The sequence below is a fragment of the Hippichthys cyanospilos genome, chromosome 3 (assembly GCF_059441005.1).
Source record: "Hippichthys cyanospilos isolate Australia breed blue-spotted pipefish chromosome 3, RoL_Hcya_1.0, whole genome shotgun sequence".
NCBI classification, from domain to species: Eukaryota; Metazoa; Chordata; class Actinopteri; order Syngnathiformes; family Syngnathidae; genus Hippichthys; species Hippichthys cyanospilos.
The window spans coordinates 3,004,526-3,021,347 of NC_142371.1; the positions used below are offsets into that span (position 1 = coordinate 3,004,526).

Below are 16,822 nucleotides of genomic sequence, written 5' to 3' on the forward strand. Positions count from 1 at the left end.
AGTTTTTTCATGCAGTGCATTAGCGCTGAATTATACCGACAAGAATTATGTGATTATACAAATTTTGAGTAAAATGGAATGCATGGTGCATGCAAGATTACAGAAATTGAAGATGTGTGCACACTATAAAGATGCGTGTAGGCTATAATAAGCAAGTATTTCCATTTGTTCCATCGTCCACATTCACACAGTTTTCAAATAACCTAAAAAGCGATTTTTGGGCGTAGACATTTAAACTCCAACTATGGCTAAGAGTTTAAGTCCAAAATGTTGATACATTTCTTTTATGGTTGCACATCACATGGTGCATGTCTACCTAATAGCTGTTATTTTTGCTTACTGTGCAAAACATATATGAATGCAATTTGCTGTGGAATGAGAAAGAAGTAGTTTATAGAATATTTAATTTAGAACAAGAAACATCTCAAAATCTAATTTTATTGTATCTACAACCGAAGTTTATTAGATTCAAATCGGTAGTTAATGAAAGGCTGTTTTTGGCTACTGGCATTAAATGTGAATTGCTCATGGAATTACTGCATGTTTGACGTATTTTTTTCTTTCTTTCTCGTGCAATAATTGCTTTTATTGTGTGCAGCCACACGACTTCATGTGACTCACATTCTACTGCAAGTGGGGTAGCGCTATTGTTTTCTATTGAAAGGCGAAGGTGATTAAGTGCTTCCATAGTGAGGAAAATAGGGCAGAATGAAAGATTTTGTTTGGAAATAACTTGCTGGCTGGGCTGTGCGTCACGTTGTTGCCCGTGTGTGCACGTGTTTATGTATGTCTGTGTATATACAGCACACAGTCCCATCGCTTAGTATGTTGATGAAACTTTTGAAGTGTTCCCCTAAACTTGTAATGGATGTTTTGCATCCGCAGTTAGCGTCTTTTTTGCGTTTATAGTTGATGTCGTCTTCCGCCCCAGTGCGCATTAATACCCGCCTAGCGTGACGTCACAATTTACCTGAGCTAACTGCCAGGGATTAGCCATAGCCACAGGTAGTAGCCAAACACTGGACGACAAGTTCAGCCGAACGGACAACGGGAACGGATCAGGCCTCTTAAGTTGTTGTTGTTGTTTTTTTCTGAATGTGATTTTGGTCGAGTTTGTTTGGCGAGCGCAACCTGATTATTTTTTTGTCTGCGATCGCGGCTGTAAGTCATTCTTTCAGTTTGACGCGCCAGTGGAGAAACTTTTCTTTCTGGGACTTCCGCCCTTGGCTCCTTCATACGAGTTAAGATCAGCTGCTTACTCTTATGCGGTAAGTGCACGTTTTATTTGTTGGCGTTTGAGTGCGAGGCGGTTGGTTGCGTTTTGGGTGTGTAAGTATGTTCCCAATGATCAAGGGCGGGACGAAAATGAGCTTGCGTTATTGCATTCTGGTCAGAGCAACGTTCCCGTTGTCAACGTTCTGCATTTCGTGCATTTGAGACCGGGGCAAATCCACATTAAAATCAAATTCATCAAAACCGAAATGTTAGAGCATGCAACTATGCATTTCAGGCAGTTCAGAATCTAGTATCATGGCAAAACCCTAATGCACATAAGAAAATAGTATTACGCTGAACAGAAATGGTGATTATTACGTGTATATGAAGTTGGCAATCACAAGTTTTGCTGTGGCCAACCAGAGGACAGAAAAATGTTGACGTCAGAGAGCCAGTCGGCTGGCCTTGTGAGGGAAAATTTGATTTAGGAATTTAAAAATCCCTTGTCAAAATTTGACTTCACATGTTTGGGATTTTTGGGGGCCACTCATGGTCGTTGATCAGCGAGTTGTAAAATAACCAATAACCACTCACAGATTGGATAACAAGATGTGCCAATATTTCTAAATACTGTAACTTTTTTTGACTGATTATCAACTGGTATATTGTCTTTAGAGTATCAATCAAAACATTTTTACAGTAGTTATTTAATTATTGCCGTGGTTTAATAACCTTTGCCATGCCCAAAAGTGACAGATATGCTCCAATAAAAACATCAAAAACCTCAAGAAGGCATTTGAGAACTGGTCAGGTAAACAAAAACAACTTGAAACTAAAATAACGGATGCTTACTGTAATTAAAACACTGTATTGTAATTAAATTACTTCACAGACCAAACAAATGCTGAAAAAATAAACTGATGCTGAAGCAAACATTTCTGTAACCCAATAATCATTCTACAGTAAATGTAAGGCGTAATTTTGCCCTGCAAAACATTCATGCAACTTGGGGAACAGATCAATGGCAAATGATGACATTTTGCATAAAATGCCAAATATCGGCCGATCACTATCAAACGAATCACACCGACGTAAAATCTAGCTAAATTAATTTGATGTATCGGCCCGCACTACTAGTTTTTTTGGGCTGGTTGATATGGCATCACATGGAGGCTGAAATCTAAACAAACATCTGTTTCATGCATACAAGTACTTGAAGCATCGCCAAGAAAAACATTACCAAATGAAGGGAATAGACTTGTAAATTGATACATTTTAATGGAACGAGTTTTAAAATTTACATTGTAAGTTTAGGTCAGCTCTTCTAAATGTTTTTTTAGGCCAGCGGATGTGTCCCAGTTACATTTCTGGAATGAGTACCAGTTATGCAAACGGTTTCAACTTGTTCGGAGAGCGTTTCGAGGAGTGTGAGTTTAGTTATGTATGTTCCCCCCCAAGCAGGTCAGGGGGGTTCTGAGCCATGCCTGGCCACAGCAGTGGGGCCCCGCAGGCATCACGCCACCACAAACATCAGAGCAGAGCAGACAAGTACAGTCAAGCCCCGACAATATTCAGGCAGAGCACAACCAACCAAATCTCCTACAAGGATCCCTACAGAGAGCATCATCGCAACAACCACTCCCGCTACTCCGAGTCCAAACACGGTCGCAAAGCACACCCGCGCAACGGCGCCGGGCAGAGCTCGGAGACTATTGGCTTCATTCCGGGCTCGGCGGACAACACGCCCACCAACAGACATGCCTGTGGCTCCTGCGCCTCTATGGGTTGGAGTGGCTGTAAGGCTCTTATCTGCTGTGTATTGACCTGTGGATTTTATGGCAGCCGAGAGCCCTGCTTGCCCGTTAACGAGAGCTCCACAGACCACCCCCCTAAAGCAAGTAGCGAGTCCCACCCTCCCAATGGCATTGCTGTTACCAACTCCCCCATTGACGGCATGTCTTTTGAGCCCAGCAAGTCCACTAAATCTGTTAAATTGTTGCCCGGCAGCGATAGCTTCCGCTACCCGGACGTGCGCATCGCAGGTCAGTCAGTAAGGTATCCGGTCACGGCCTCCAAGAGGACCCGAAGCTCGGGCCGGGGGGAGAGCCATCGGCCAATCAGCAATACGAGCTTGTTATCCCGTGAGGATTATGACTTGGATAACCTGAGCGACGCGGGCACGGACATCGACTCGCTCATCACCAAGAAGCTGCTGGAGCTTTACGCCCTGCATCAGATCGACCAGCTGGCCAAGTGCACCTCGGACTCGTCCTTCTCCCGCAAGACCAACGAGATCAGCGAGCTCATATACAGCATCGCTCAGGACTACAACCTTGAGGAGCAGGAGGCCGAGTGCAAGCTGGTGCACGGCGTCATTCGCATCAGCACCCGCAAGGGCAAGCGAAACAAGAGGCCTCATTCTGCGGGACAGCGTCCCAATGGCCGCAGCGACGGCACTCTGCCGGACAGCGGCAATGAGACCATGACCAACACCTTCATGAGCAGTGACTGTAAGAATCTCATATTTTTTTCACGGTGTAGTAAAATAGCCAACATGTCAATGTTTGTACCATGTACTTTATCACAGTGAATCTTCCCTCGGCGGTTACGTTCCAAACCTACCTGCTATAACGAGAAACCATGAGGAAAAAAACATTTTAAACAAAAAACCTGCCAGCTTCATGCTGTTGATTTGTCACTCCCTAATTAAATTTACTAAACAACCGACAAAAAATTAAATTACATATTTTATATTTTAGGGCTGCAATAAATTATTAATTTAATAATTCATTTTCATAGATTATTATGTTGATGTATTTTAATTGACTGCAAAAAATGCACTATCAATGGTTTTGTGATTTTATTGCTGGTTCTGTCCTTAATTTGTAAGAAAATTGGCAAAAAGAATCACTGTTTTTCAAGCAAAAAGTTGATGTCTCATTCCGATTCACAGAGTGCCAGTCATAGAGTCTTTCATAGAGGAAATAATAAATATGGCATTTCCTGCCGAGATGCTGAAATTCAGATTTGGGCAACTTAAGGACAATTCATCATTCATTAAGCATACTTACGGATGAATTTATTAACTGGTTAGTTATCTGTTAATTGTTACGCATATATTATATTTAGACACCAAAACCAAACCAAATAATATCATTTTGTCTTATGGACTGCTCTCTTAATGCTATTACATAATCTGAATCTAGCAGACATTAGCATAGATGTTACAGTAATTATCACCCTTCAAACAATTGTTACTTTAACAGAGTACACAACAATAATTACGGGAATATTCTCAACATCTATCGCTAAAGGTTACCTTTTGTAACCCTTCTTGCTTTTAATTATTTACTGCATTTCTCGCAATAAACCTCAGTGCTACCTGGCCTGTTATGGCACAGCATGGTGTACTGAAACATACTCAAGCCAACTCTCAACTCAGACTTGCCTGTATACAGTAGTGTACTTTACAAAAAACAAAAAAATGAAAAATATCAGCAATCTCACATCTTTTAACTCAGACTTGCCTGTATACAGTAGTGTACTGTATGAAAAAAGGAAAAAATATCAGCAATGTAGCAGGGGTGCGAATAAGGCTCCACGTTGACTTTCAACACGATCTGAAACAGATTTTTCTAAATTCTTAGTGTGGGGCTTACTGAGGTTTAATCGGATTATATTTAATATTATTGCAAGCCACTATCATTTAATGCAATTTGAACCTTAAAGGACCTTTCCATGGATAAATACTATACATGCATACAAATAACATTTGCGATTTTTTTTAACTATCAAATATTAGCTTCACAGTAGGGCAGCACAGTGGCAGACAGGTTGGCACTCTCACAGTTCAGAGGTTGCGGGTTCAATTCCAGCTTGCCCCGACATTCCTGTGTGGATTTTCCATGTTCTCCCTATCCTCCCGTGGGTTTCCTCCAGGCACTCCGGTCTGCTCTCACATTCCGAAAACATGCATGGTAGGTATATTGGACACTCCAAATTCCCCTGAAGTACGATTGTGAGTGTGACTTTTTTTTTTTTTTCTCTGTTTACCCTGTAATGGACTGGAAGCCAGCCTAGGGTTTGCCCCATCTACTGCTTGAAGACGGCTGGGATAGGCAAGCCAGTGACCCTAGTGAGGATAAGCGGCTAAAGCAATGGATGAAATGATAGATTTATGAGATGGATATTTCTAATTAGGACAAGAACTGTCTTTGTTTACTGAAGTCGCACCTCTCAGCAACTGGCTGCCTCGCCCCCTACATGATATCGTTCAACGCTAGCCGTCCACGAAATCTCCATCCTTTCGTCTTGCTCACTTATCCTCATGAAGGTCGCAGGTCGCTAGAGCCTACTCCAGTCTAGTGAATGATGGAGGCAAAACAGATGGGTACGAAGGCTTACTATCTTTATCAGGCCTCTCGCCACTCACGCTTATCTGCTCGGAATCGATACATAAGAATTATTATATTAAAATGTATTGCACATAAACATGAAGGAATTTTTTTTTTTCATGTTTTAAATATTCATTTGGACCTTTCTTGTTTCTATCATTAGTTCCTGAGGTGAAAGTGTCAGAGCAGACGCCTTCAGATGAGCTGGCGAGGAAGCTGAGACATTACAGCGGGAGAAGTGAGTTCCTCAGAACAAATCTTTAAGACAAGGGTACACAAAAAGTGGTGGTGGTGGGGGGGGGGGGGGGGGGTGTATTTGGTACCAGAACACGTTTAAACACAACAACTTTTAAAAATCGTTATTTTATATACATTAATGTAGTTTCTACAGGTACTGTTTTGTTTGTTTGGTTTTGTTTTTTGGGTTCACCAGTCAGCCACCTTCTGGCCCTATGAATACAGATTCAACATCTGAATGGTTTTTAATATTTGACCCACTCTACACAGCTGGAAAAAGTGTCAAATTTGTTCTTACTGCTTTCATAATTAGTAGTGTACTTGAGATGAGCGACGACTGCACACTCAATAGTACACTCAATAGGACATTCGCGTATCTCCTTCTCAATCCTGATATATGTCAGATTGCAGAGACTAATAACAATAATCAAAAAATATAAAGATGAAAAATGAGCAAGATGCAGAAGACGCTAAGTCGACGTAAATTCTGGTCTGGAAACCAGATTACGTTGCAAAGTCTTGTTATTTTGGCAAATGACTTGTGAGACATTAAACAAATGCTCACCAGAACCAGTTGCTTCTCTGCAAACTTCCTGTAGCTTCTTGATAAGCTAATACTGTAGTCAGTTTCATGCTTAGTTATTTTCTGATGACTTGCTTGAAAAAGTTGTCTGTTAAATTACAAGTGGCTTTAAAAATCAAAATACTGTACACAGAAACCTTACCTACCTCTGCCGAACATAAAAATATGGTTTTGCCATGTAACTGGAATTGTGTTTTTATTAGTAGCATTAAAGGACAATTTGTTTTTATTAAAGATAAAATTAAGGTGGTATCCTTTAATTTAAATAAGTGAAATTTTGAAGTGTATTTATAACACATACTTACTTGACATTAACTACTCATGTTGTAATGGCAAGAGTCAACATTTATTAAGTACTTATTTATAAAGTAGTAGTTTTTTTTAAATGAAAACATAATTACATTTGGGGACTTCCTGCTGTCACACAATCTGGTGTGACTAAATGCATACTTTGCTGTGATCTGTTCTTTAGGTATTTGTTTACTTATGTATTTATTTTGTTACTGTTATACGGGTTATTCAGGTAACACTGTTGACTGTGCAACAAACTTTAATATTTTTGTTTTTAGCTGATAGACTTAAAATTGTGAGCGTGTACTAGCAATATGATGTCACAGCTGATACAGACTTAAAATTGTGAGCGTGTACTTGCACTATGATGTCACTCAGATCAGAATCAGATGATTCCAATAGTATTAATTTATGAAGTACCGTAATACATTGTGTTTCATCCTGTATTGTCAAATTGCGTATGATAAGTTGAGGCTTGTGTAAAGGTTACAGACGGCGACTCCAAAAAAGTAACTTTAATCAGATTGCTTGATCAGAAGTAGTAATGTGTTCGATTGGTCATTACTTGAACGTGTGCACATCACCGTTGACCATATGCAAGAATTTGTCATCGTAAATATTGAATGAGGTCATAATTTTTGATCGCTGGCCCTGACTACAGCCGCTTTAGAAAAGAATAAGTGTGTGATTGGTAGTGAAACCCGCACCCTCATCCACGCTTGATATTAAACTGCAGAACCGCCCCCTCACTCACCTCTCTTTCCTGCTTCCCAGTAACACAGCACCCAGCAACAGAAAGCGCTGCATTCCGTTCTTTTTCTACACGTTTTACAATCCCCTATTTTCTCCGTCACCTTACACCCACCAATCAAGCGGTGTCCACCCCTCCAGCTGAGCGGTCACATGACACCCCCTGCTGCTGCCGTAGAGGGAGCAGCAGATCAAGTCTCATTAAATATATACCAAAGGATGTCTTGTGGTTTATGTCATTTTAGAAGTCAACTAGAATTTCAGAATGATTACGTTGTAACGGCCCATTTTGTTGTTGTTGGTCTGCAAGGAGGCGGGAAAAAGGATAAGGTGTCGCGTTGCAAACCTTTTTTGTTTTGCTTTTTGGGATCATCAAGCTCCTTTATCAACATTTATGAATGACAAATGAGCTTTCAAATAGTGTATATAAAATGCCAACAAAATTATTGTAACGTATGAAAAAGGACCACATTTAACAGCTTTTCACCTTTTTTAATATTCACATTTTTTTGAACAACATTCAAGGAGACTGCATTTTTCAGCCACATAAGCCAAGTTTTGACTTACAAATGCACATTTTTATATCGGGCGTATTCTTACTCACGGTAATCATGGGAATGTGACGAGCTGGAGGGCGGATGTCAGTTGGCTGTGAGCAACCACTACCTGAATTGCAGCTCACGTTAGTTGAGGTGGTTACAGCATTATTTTCATTAAAAGAAGAGAACAGACTTAACCAATGCCCGAGTCCATTCTTGTTCACTTGGGAACATTTCACTAGCTTTAAAGAACAAAGTGTTTCTTGTAGCAGAGCAGCTTGCAAACCGCAAGGCTGCAACAAGGCTTTGAGTAAATGTGTGAATGGCCCTCGCACGTCGCCCTAGAGTTGAGCCTGTTGCCGAACAAACAGGATAACAAGGAGGTACGATCAGCGTTGACATTTATTTCAACAGAACTCTTACTGAAACTTTCTCTAAGACTCGCTTGCACCCTCAGCTGCTCCTTGCGGGAGTTAGTTTCCCTCTCTTACTCTCTCTCTCTCTCCCCCCCCCCTCTCTCTCTTTCTCTCTCCCTCTCCCTCTCCTCGTCTTAATACCAAAAATTGACCCTAAAATTAAGGGTGTCTCCCATACGCAGGTGCGGCCTATATTTGGGGAATTACAGCAATCGTATTTGAGTTATTCCAGTGAACACCTCACAATTACTTTAAAAAAAAAAAAAATCAGTAACTGGGGACGGGTGAAAACTGGGTTGACTTTAAGATTTTGCATACTTATGGAGGCTCTTGAATGTAAGAAAAAAAAAATGCCAATCATCACCTAAAATAATGAAATGTCTTTTAGTAATTTAAGAAACCTTTGCTCAAAAAAAAATTCTTGTCAATTTTTCTTGTCCCGGATAACCGCTTATCAGTATACACATTAGGAAAAAAAAAATGTCAATCTTATTGCAGCAACAACTGTTCATGATTTGCATGACAGTACAACACGCTGAAGGCCAATGTCAAAAAATATGTATTGCTAATTAAGTGTTTTCTTTCTTTATAACAGATTTGTTCTATGATCCAAAAGAAGATTCTTTTTTGTGTACCAATACAAATAAATATGAAATATGAAAGCGTCTAAAGTTTAATAAATCAGACACTGGCATGTTTTAAGTCTCTCTTTTTTTTAATTAATTTATTTATTTTTTTAACCCCAAAATGCTTTGCAATAGTTCAGGGGTACTAGGCTGAAAAGATATTTCAAAGGAAGTATATTACTGAAAAAAGGTTGAGATCCACTGATGTACATAAATGGCTGACTGGCAGCAAGTCCAGGGCTGTAGGATCGGGTAATATTTATATAGACTCACATCTTGATTTTGGATCATAATCATTATTTTTAACCTTTTGCAAATAAAGGACAGTGCCATTGTTCAAATATGTTTTTTATTTGAAATTTGAAAGGCAAAACAAAAATCCACTCCACTGACATACCTGAGCAATTTACTTGATGAATTGACTATAGTTTATGGCTTTTGTCCTTGAACAGGATAAACAGTATAAAAAGAATGGATGTGCGTATGGAGAATTTCGTAGATGCGCACTAAACACGTCTTGTCTTGCCATTCTTGCCTACAGTCGGCTATGTCGTATGAGGCTGTTTGTAATTGCCGTACAAAACCGGAAATCCCTGCTGTTCATTTATAAATGATTGTTGAACTAATTCCCTTTGTGCCTTAGCCCCCACCACCACCGCCGCCGCATACTTTTTGACAGAGGTGTGTCAATTCTCAATAGCGAGTGTTTGTGTGATGAGATAATAGCTGTTTGTCTTTTTTCAGCATACTCCTCCAGCAGCGCCATGGCCTCTTCGCCGTACCTGCACGACACCGAGACAGATTCGTCAGGCGCTCCTCTACTTGCGCTCTAGTGGCATGGCCAAATACTGTACATGCTTGCCTTTATCCTTCTGCTCACGTTTACTGATGCTGTTACACACTGCTGGCTGGCTGCACATAAACTCCCATTGGAAGATTAGCTAAGAAATTTTGCAAGTAAGACATCTCTGAATGGGAAGTACTAAGAATAAATGGGAATTAAGTGGATATTTGAACAGAATGTTTTAATATACTCTGCCTTAAGTTTTTGGGCTGTGTCTTAACTTTTTTTTTTTTTTTTAAATATGTTACACAAAATACACCCAGTAGCAAATGCAACATTTCCTGTCAATGCCAGTAAAATTCCCGTGTTTCCATTTGAGGTTCAAACGTTAAAAAAAAATCAATGGAATTTTGCAACCTTTGTCGTCTCATTTGTTTAATGCTGCTAATGTTATATGCCATTATGAATTTACCTCTCTTAGTCAAGTTTTATTTTTTGTGTATCATGTGAGAGTTTTTTTTTCAGTTATTTTTTTACTGTTACATGTGTCAATTCGCAGTGTCATGTTTGAAAAAGATGAATGTCTACACCCTGGTTTGACAATCACAGGAGAGGTATGGTAGAACATGAATAACTTGGAGGCTTATGCAAGTAATAGTTGAATTTTTGTTAGGGCTCACTGACTCAAGCCTTTCAAAAACCACACCATTATGTTTAAACTAAAGGATTGAGCCATATTTCTTTGTAAATATTTTTAAGTTACTTTCTGGGTTGGTTCCCACATGTCGTATTTGATTTTTTTGTTTTATTTTTTATTGAATGGAGGGCGCTGGTATCTCCATTCCTTTCATTGTTGTTTAATGTTCAATAAAGATGTATATTTGTATGTGGTTGTAGTTTTTTCTTTAAAAACATATATATATATATATATATATATATATATATATATATATATATATATAATATACATACATACATACATACATAAAAAAATGTTCATGAAGCACAAAGTTTATCCATTAGGCATTTCTACAAGGAGGCATTTATGTCCAGATTTTTCTGCTCCTCGATCTACACCACTTCTTATTTATCACTTGCATTGCTTTATGTTATCTCCTCGAGGTGACTGTGATGCGCAAGGCTGGGTTTTTCACGCTCTAAGCAAAACCAGGAACTTGTTTGACTGGTTCTGAAAAAATAGGAAATCAAAACTTGGGGGTTGTCTTTGTCTTTACAGTGTTGCAGTACAGAAGTGAGGCCTGATTTTATTTATTTATTTATTCAGGTTTGGGGAAGACTTGTTACTGTCTAGATTGTATTGGACATTGTATTTATTTTAATATATACAGTTGTTGGCTCTTAGTTGCTCTTTGCATTGGCAATGCTAAGACTTCCATTTGGGAATAAAGAGGAATAACTTGCCTGCCTGAGTCGGAACAAAATTTAAAAACAACATTCTTTGCTCTCTTGCAACCAAAAAAAAAAAAAAATCACAAAAAAATCCTGCACATTTGAGTACAGCAGTGTATTTTTCCTTCTCTGCCAAATGTTGTCATGGCTTGCTTTTGTATATTTGTTGTAGGCACTCTGTGTAACCTTGTTTCCGCTCCGTCCCCACCAACACATTCCTGTTTTACCTGTATGAGGTGTCGGGTAAGAAGGTCTCTCTTTCACAGCTAAAATGCTACAGGCTTTTTCCAACCACAAAGCCGAGCTATGATGTGGAGTGCTGTTAACTACTGTTAACAGCACTCAGCATATATATATATATATATATATATATATATATATATATATATATATATATATATATATATATATATATATATATATATATATATATATATATATATATATATATATATATATATATATATATATCGTACAGTATTGAAGTGAGAAGGCCTCAACGTTTATCTTTTCCGTTGGTCATTTCCACTTGTATCCAGTAGAGAGAGACAAATACTGTAATCCTACATGAGTCAATAAACGGAGCAAGCGTGCTATTAAAATTACAGTAAGTGTGGACATGGATATCAAAGTGTCTCAAGACCGAATTGGAAATGAAAACGACAAAGAAAAATACAAAAAAAAACAAACAAAAAAAAACAAAGGCGTGTTAAGTGTTTGTGATTGAACTACTTGTGCAAATGTACATGGAATGGTAAGGAATAAAGTCAGCAGTTCTGAAATGGAAGTAAGTAAAAAAAATATTAAGTAACATTTTTTAACAAGGTTTCATTAAATATCAGTTAAACCGTTTATTTTTTTTATTTCAAGATAATGAAATTATAATAAAATAATTTCTTTGTCGGCTACATTGTCAGGAGTGGAAGCTTTTTTGCTTGTTTTGTCCTTGTCTGAATTTGGAGACAGTCGACTGCCTTTGAAAGTAATTTCAAAATTCAAGTTTTTAGTTTTTTTTTTCAGCATATAATCACAAATGTTGCACCAAGTAACATTAGGTATTGCATTGTTTGTGGTGACCAATGATGGCAGTAAAACTTTACTTTAATTTCACAGATTTCTGCAAAAAGGGTACATGTTCAAGTAATGACTAATCTGATGCACGTTATTACTTCTAGTAAAGTAAACACATGACACTTACTTTTCTCAAGTTACACTATATGTATGTCCAACACAGGAAGAAACACATTACACAAATTACTCGCTATAATATTAATAACAAGCAACAATAGCAAGTACACTCGCTAGTTTGAGCTTATATTAAGTAAAAGTGAAAATGTTAAGGTTTGTTGCACGGTCAACATTGCTCTCTGCATATCTTCAATTACAGTTGAAGAAAAAAACAAAACGGATCGCAGGGGAGTGTGCATTCGCTCACACCAGATTGTGTGACTGCGGGAAGCCCTTTAATATATTCATTTCATTTTTAAACAATGTACTCTACAATATAAATGCTGAGTTTTGCCATGACAGAATTAGTAGTTAATTAAGACTGACTTCATTTGAGAAATGAATAAAAACGTATTTTTGTAATGCCATGAAAGACATTCAATTTTGTTTTCTTTTATTGTGAAAACAAGCAGCAAAATTGGTAAGTGATGTGCGATTACATTTTTTTGTTTAAAATCATTACAAGTCAAAAAGGAAGCTGTCTTTATGTTTGATAAATAAACGTTGTTCTTTAAAGTCACTGTTAAAAACACACTTTCAATCAAGTGGCAAAACTAGGTGTCATTTTTATGTTATGCAGGGTGTGATTTGTGAAATGTCATTTAAAAATTTAAACATTCATCAATTTATAACACTTTACCCTTGTGCGGTATTTTGTCCAGTCCTTTGCTCTTTACTTTAAAGGCATTTCACATCAAAGGGAAAGCACTGAAAGAAGACATTAGGAAGCTGAAATTCCACCCAGATGCCGACATGTTAAATTTCAACATTGCACGGCCACTTAGTTATCACACTAGCAGAGGTGTGCCATTTCCTTGGCTGAAATAGCGTGAGAATGGTGCGGAAGAAAACGACTCAAAAATGGTCAAAATACAGCACAAGGGTAAACATTGTTAAATAGGTAGATTTTGACTGTTGTTGTGCCTGAACTTTATGGGATATTGCACTTCATTAAAGCAAACTCCAAAAGACTAGAGACCATGTTCGTATAGAAAAATACATTTATTTGAATAGTTCTGTAAAAAAAAAAAAAAAAGTATTTACAAGCGACACGTTTTTGTAATTGTGGACAACATAATCTCTCCAGAGAAGAAATAGTTCTTGATGTCTGCTTTCATTAAAAAAGGATCTGCGTTCATCAAAATTCGAATGCTGCTTACCCACAAAGCTTAGGAATTGCTTACATTTAAGTGGAACAGATTTGATTCAGTCTGTATGTCGAAGATGTCTTCTACCTGCAGAAAAGCATGTCCACCAGGAGCTCCAACAGGTCTGCATGGCCAATGAGAGGCCGGAACAAGAGTTCGACGATTAGACTGGGGGTGATGCTTTGCAGCATCGACGCGGTGAGGAGGATGCGGGCGAAACGCTCCTGTCGCCCGGGGTGGAGCAGTTGGACCACCTCGCTCAGGGCGTGCTGCGCCTCTTGTTGCAAGCCCTCGATAAACAGAGATGCCTTCAAATCCGGGATGTCTGTTGGACGCAAAGACATAAGTTTCCGCTTTTCAAGACGTAGGAAAGCAAAAGTGCGTCATCGCTGCTTTTGACATACCTGGGTTAAATATCGTGGTCCCTTTAAGGTACGCGTACTCCTTTGGACTCAAATCTAAGCTCCAGAACTTTCTAAGGCAGCACTTGAGTTTGCTGACGCCGGCCATAGTGGGCTGCTCCCTCTCCATCTCAGTTCCCCCCTCTCGCCGGAGAAGTATCTTCTTGAGCATGCTGTCGGCCGGTACGTCGGCCACCTCGAAGTCCACGTGCTCCTGCGCCAAGCCGAGGATGAAAAGCGGCGCCCAGCAGTTTTTGAGGAGTATGAACTGGTCGTCGGGCGGAAGCTGCTTGAAAGCGGGCAGGTTCTTCATGAAATGGACGGTTTTGACCAGAACCGATGAGGCTTCCTTGCAAATTTCTAGCGGCCTTTTCAAGCACACCGTTCTCCGTAGCTCGCAGTTGCATCGATGAGGTATTGAATGATATTGGTGTGGAGTCTGGCTGCTGTTATCTAGTTGGCTGAGAATGTTGAAGAGGATGGGATTCAGTGCTCTGTCGCTGCTGCACTGGCATTGGCTATCCATCTTGGAGAGCTTCCACTGGAGTGAGGCGCCCCGGCCTCCGCCGCGTCTGTATTTATAACGCCACCAAAATGGACCTTGACTTGTCAATAGACTCTGCGTGAAAAACAAGCATGTGCTCTGCCAGGTGACTCGTGGTATAACGCTGGGAAACTGATAAGCTTTTCTCAATGAAAAAGGAGCTGGTGGAGTAACGTCTGGATATCAAGAGGGCTAGGCCTTATCTCGGGGTTTGTGTCATTAACCCGGGCCGTACCAAGCTACCAAGGACTCGGAAGGTAATCAGGCCCAGCTCTGATGGGCCCCCACTAACTGCCAGCTCATCCTTGGCTGGAGTTGAACACGGAGCAGTGGGGCACTGACCCACAAGTTAAGTACTCAGGATGATGTCATTGGTACATTTTTGTAATAGCTCAAGCAACCCTTCTAAGACCTACAAATCTACCTTCCTCGCCCTTTTTTTTTGTTTTTGTTTAAATTGCAATCATATGTCTTTGTGTGACTGCCTCATTGAGGGAATGTTATAGGTCCCAACTTTCAATCAAATACTTTCAATCAAATACAGTATCATTTATGTATTCAGACAAAAGTTAAAAATATATTTCTTTGTAGGGTGAAATATATTATAAAGATAGAAGTCTAAGTAACAAATTTCCACTAAATGAATAACCACATATCAATTTTTTGATGATTGATATTTTTTTTTACTTTATTTGTACTATGCTTAGCAGTACACTACTTTCACCCACCTCTTCCAAATCCCTCTCCATAAATTCTGGTTTATGAGATAACATTTTCTACTGAAAAAACACATTTGTTCAAATGTGACTGTGTCTGCACGGTCATTTATATGTACCATGCTAGCCTTTATGGCACACTCAAGCGTTGCTAGCTAGGGGCAAATTTATGTTAGATGCAGCTTTAACGGAGCCAGAGCCACCAGTAAACACTGGCAACGTCAATGTCAATGTCAATGTCAACTTCAGTGTAATTAAGTTGTTTGTAAGCGCCTTGAAGTGTCAATTGAACGAGATTTCAGAACAATAGCAGTGTTATTTGTATCTGAAGTCGTGCAATGGTTACAGTAGAATGACTCATCACGCTATTACTCCGCGACATTCTGCTACAACTTCAAAATAAAAGCATACCAAAGCATTTGTGTACTGTACATATTATTTGATAAACCAAGATTTATTATGAAGTCTTCCTGGCGTATTTTACTGTCATGCAGAGCATTAACAATTGCTTCAGCGATTGGCTGGACTTTTTTTTTCTGACGTTTACACAAATAAGCAGGTATCCGGGGCAAGAACAAAATGCCTACAATGTTTTATTAAACCATACTAACAATACTCAAAGACTTCTTTCACCCCTAAATTAAGTTATAATTAATTCTCATCAAATTGAAATAATGACATTTTTACAAGAAAATAACCAAAAATGTGATTCATCAATGAATAGGCAAAATAATTGACATTATTTGATTAGCATAATCAAAATTAATAGCAGCCTAGATTCCATACCGTATAGATCAATGATTCCCAATGAGTCTGTTGTGGCATATTAATGCGGAATAGGATCAGATCATTCTTTATTCAACAGTATTTGTTAAATATGAATGCATCTTTGTTCATTCACAAGTACAAGTTCTTTCGTTAGATGGCGGAGAAACAACTCCCCGCAGACACACAAACAAAAAAAACTCATGGCTTCCTATGAGTGTTTCCATTTAACATCCCAGATTGCACATACGCCAGTCCCACCCAGACTGCATCTCCCCTCGACTCGCCCCCTCCCCCACACTCACATATGCACGAGTTGAGTTTTAGGTGCTTGATGTAGCTGCAACAGTATTGGCCATATGATACTTTTCTGTATATAAAACTCATTCGTAATCTAAGGCCTTCTTAATGACACTGGCAACCAATTTGTGTTAATAGAACACCTGTTCTGTTCTGACAGAGGAAACAAATCAATGAAATGTAAAGAATTTCAGTTTATGTTGTCTGAGTGTGTTCCAGGTTGTCATTTATTTAAAGTAAGCCCATATTGTTATCTCTGCTGTGCCTGGCACGGAGGCATGAAGCTGATAAGAAGATTGCTTTATTATTGTCTCAAATAAACAAAACAACTCAATTCCAGTGACTCATTTTATGTTTCCTTCTCCCTGAGCTATCGCCTTATCACGGTGAAGGGTTTCGGGCGACCCGATGATCCTCGGATCTCTGTTGCGCTGCTTAAAGCGTCTCCAAATCTCAGCGGACCCTCACAAAAGTGG

General features: G+C 39.1%; 2 protein-coding genes across 4 annotated transcripts; one reads left to right on the forward strand and one right to left on the reverse strand.

The window, feature by feature from the left end:
* Nucleotides 1-989: 989 nt before the first annotated feature.
* On the forward strand, nucleotides 990-10,721 carry LOC148425461 (keratinocyte differentiation factor 1-like). 3 transcript variants are annotated; one of them, XM_088409332.1, is made up of 4 exons: nucleotides 990-1,268; nucleotides 2,653-3,725; nucleotides 5,773-5,847; nucleotides 9,796-10,721. In XM_088409332.1, the coding sequence occupies exons 2-4, from the start codon at nucleotides 2,696-2,698 to the stop codon at nucleotides 9,882-9,884; spliced, it is 1,194 nt and encodes a 397-aa protein (XP_088265458.1). In that variant the 5' UTR covers nucleotides 990-1,268; nucleotides 2,653-2,695; the 3' UTR covers nucleotides 9,885-10,721. The 3 variants fall into 3 exon arrangements, with proteins under 3 accessions (XP_088265458.1, XP_088265457.1, XP_088265456.1); XM_088409331.1 differs by having other exon boundaries at nucleotides 2,674-3,725; XM_088409330.1 differs by having other exon boundaries at nucleotides 2,677-3,725.
* Nucleotides 10,722-13,558: 2,837 nt separating this feature from the next.
* On the reverse strand, nucleotides 13,559-14,554 carry LOC148425462 (nuclear receptor subfamily 0 group B member 2-like). Its single transcript, XM_088409333.1, has 2 exons — nucleotides 14,025-14,554; nucleotides 13,559-13,945 (listed from the first exon to the last, which is right to left on the reverse strand). Exons 1-2 carry the CDS (start codon nucleotides 14,545-14,547, stop codon nucleotides 13,704-13,706), a joined length of 765 nt encoding a protein of 254 aa, XP_088265459.1. The 5' UTR covers nucleotides 14,548-14,554; the 3' UTR covers nucleotides 13,559-13,703.
* Nucleotides 14,555-16,822: the final 2,268 nt, after the last annotated feature.

Bases quoted from the DNA above. Each gene is read 5' to 3' on its own strand.
- LOC148425461 (XM_088409332.1), top strand. From the start codon at position 2,696: ATGCCTGGCCACAGCAGTGGGGCCCCGCAGGCATCACGCCACCACAAA. The intron at 3,726-5,772 runs GTAAGAATCTCA...TTCTATCATTAG, and splicing joins CACCTTCATGAGCAGTGACT to TTCCTGAGGTGAAAGTGTCA. The intron at 5,848-9,795 runs GTGAGTTCCTCA...GTCTTTTTTCAG, and splicing joins GAGACATTACAGCGGGAGAA to CATACTCCTCCAGCAGCGCC.
- LOC148425462 (XM_088409333.1), bottom strand. From the start codon at position 14,547: ATGGATAGCCAATGCCAGTGCAGCAGCGACAGAGCACTGAATCCCATC. The intron at 13,946-14,024 runs GTATGTCAAAAG...TGCGTCCAACAG, and splicing joins GACCACGATATTTAACCCAG to ACATCCCGGATTTGAAGGCA.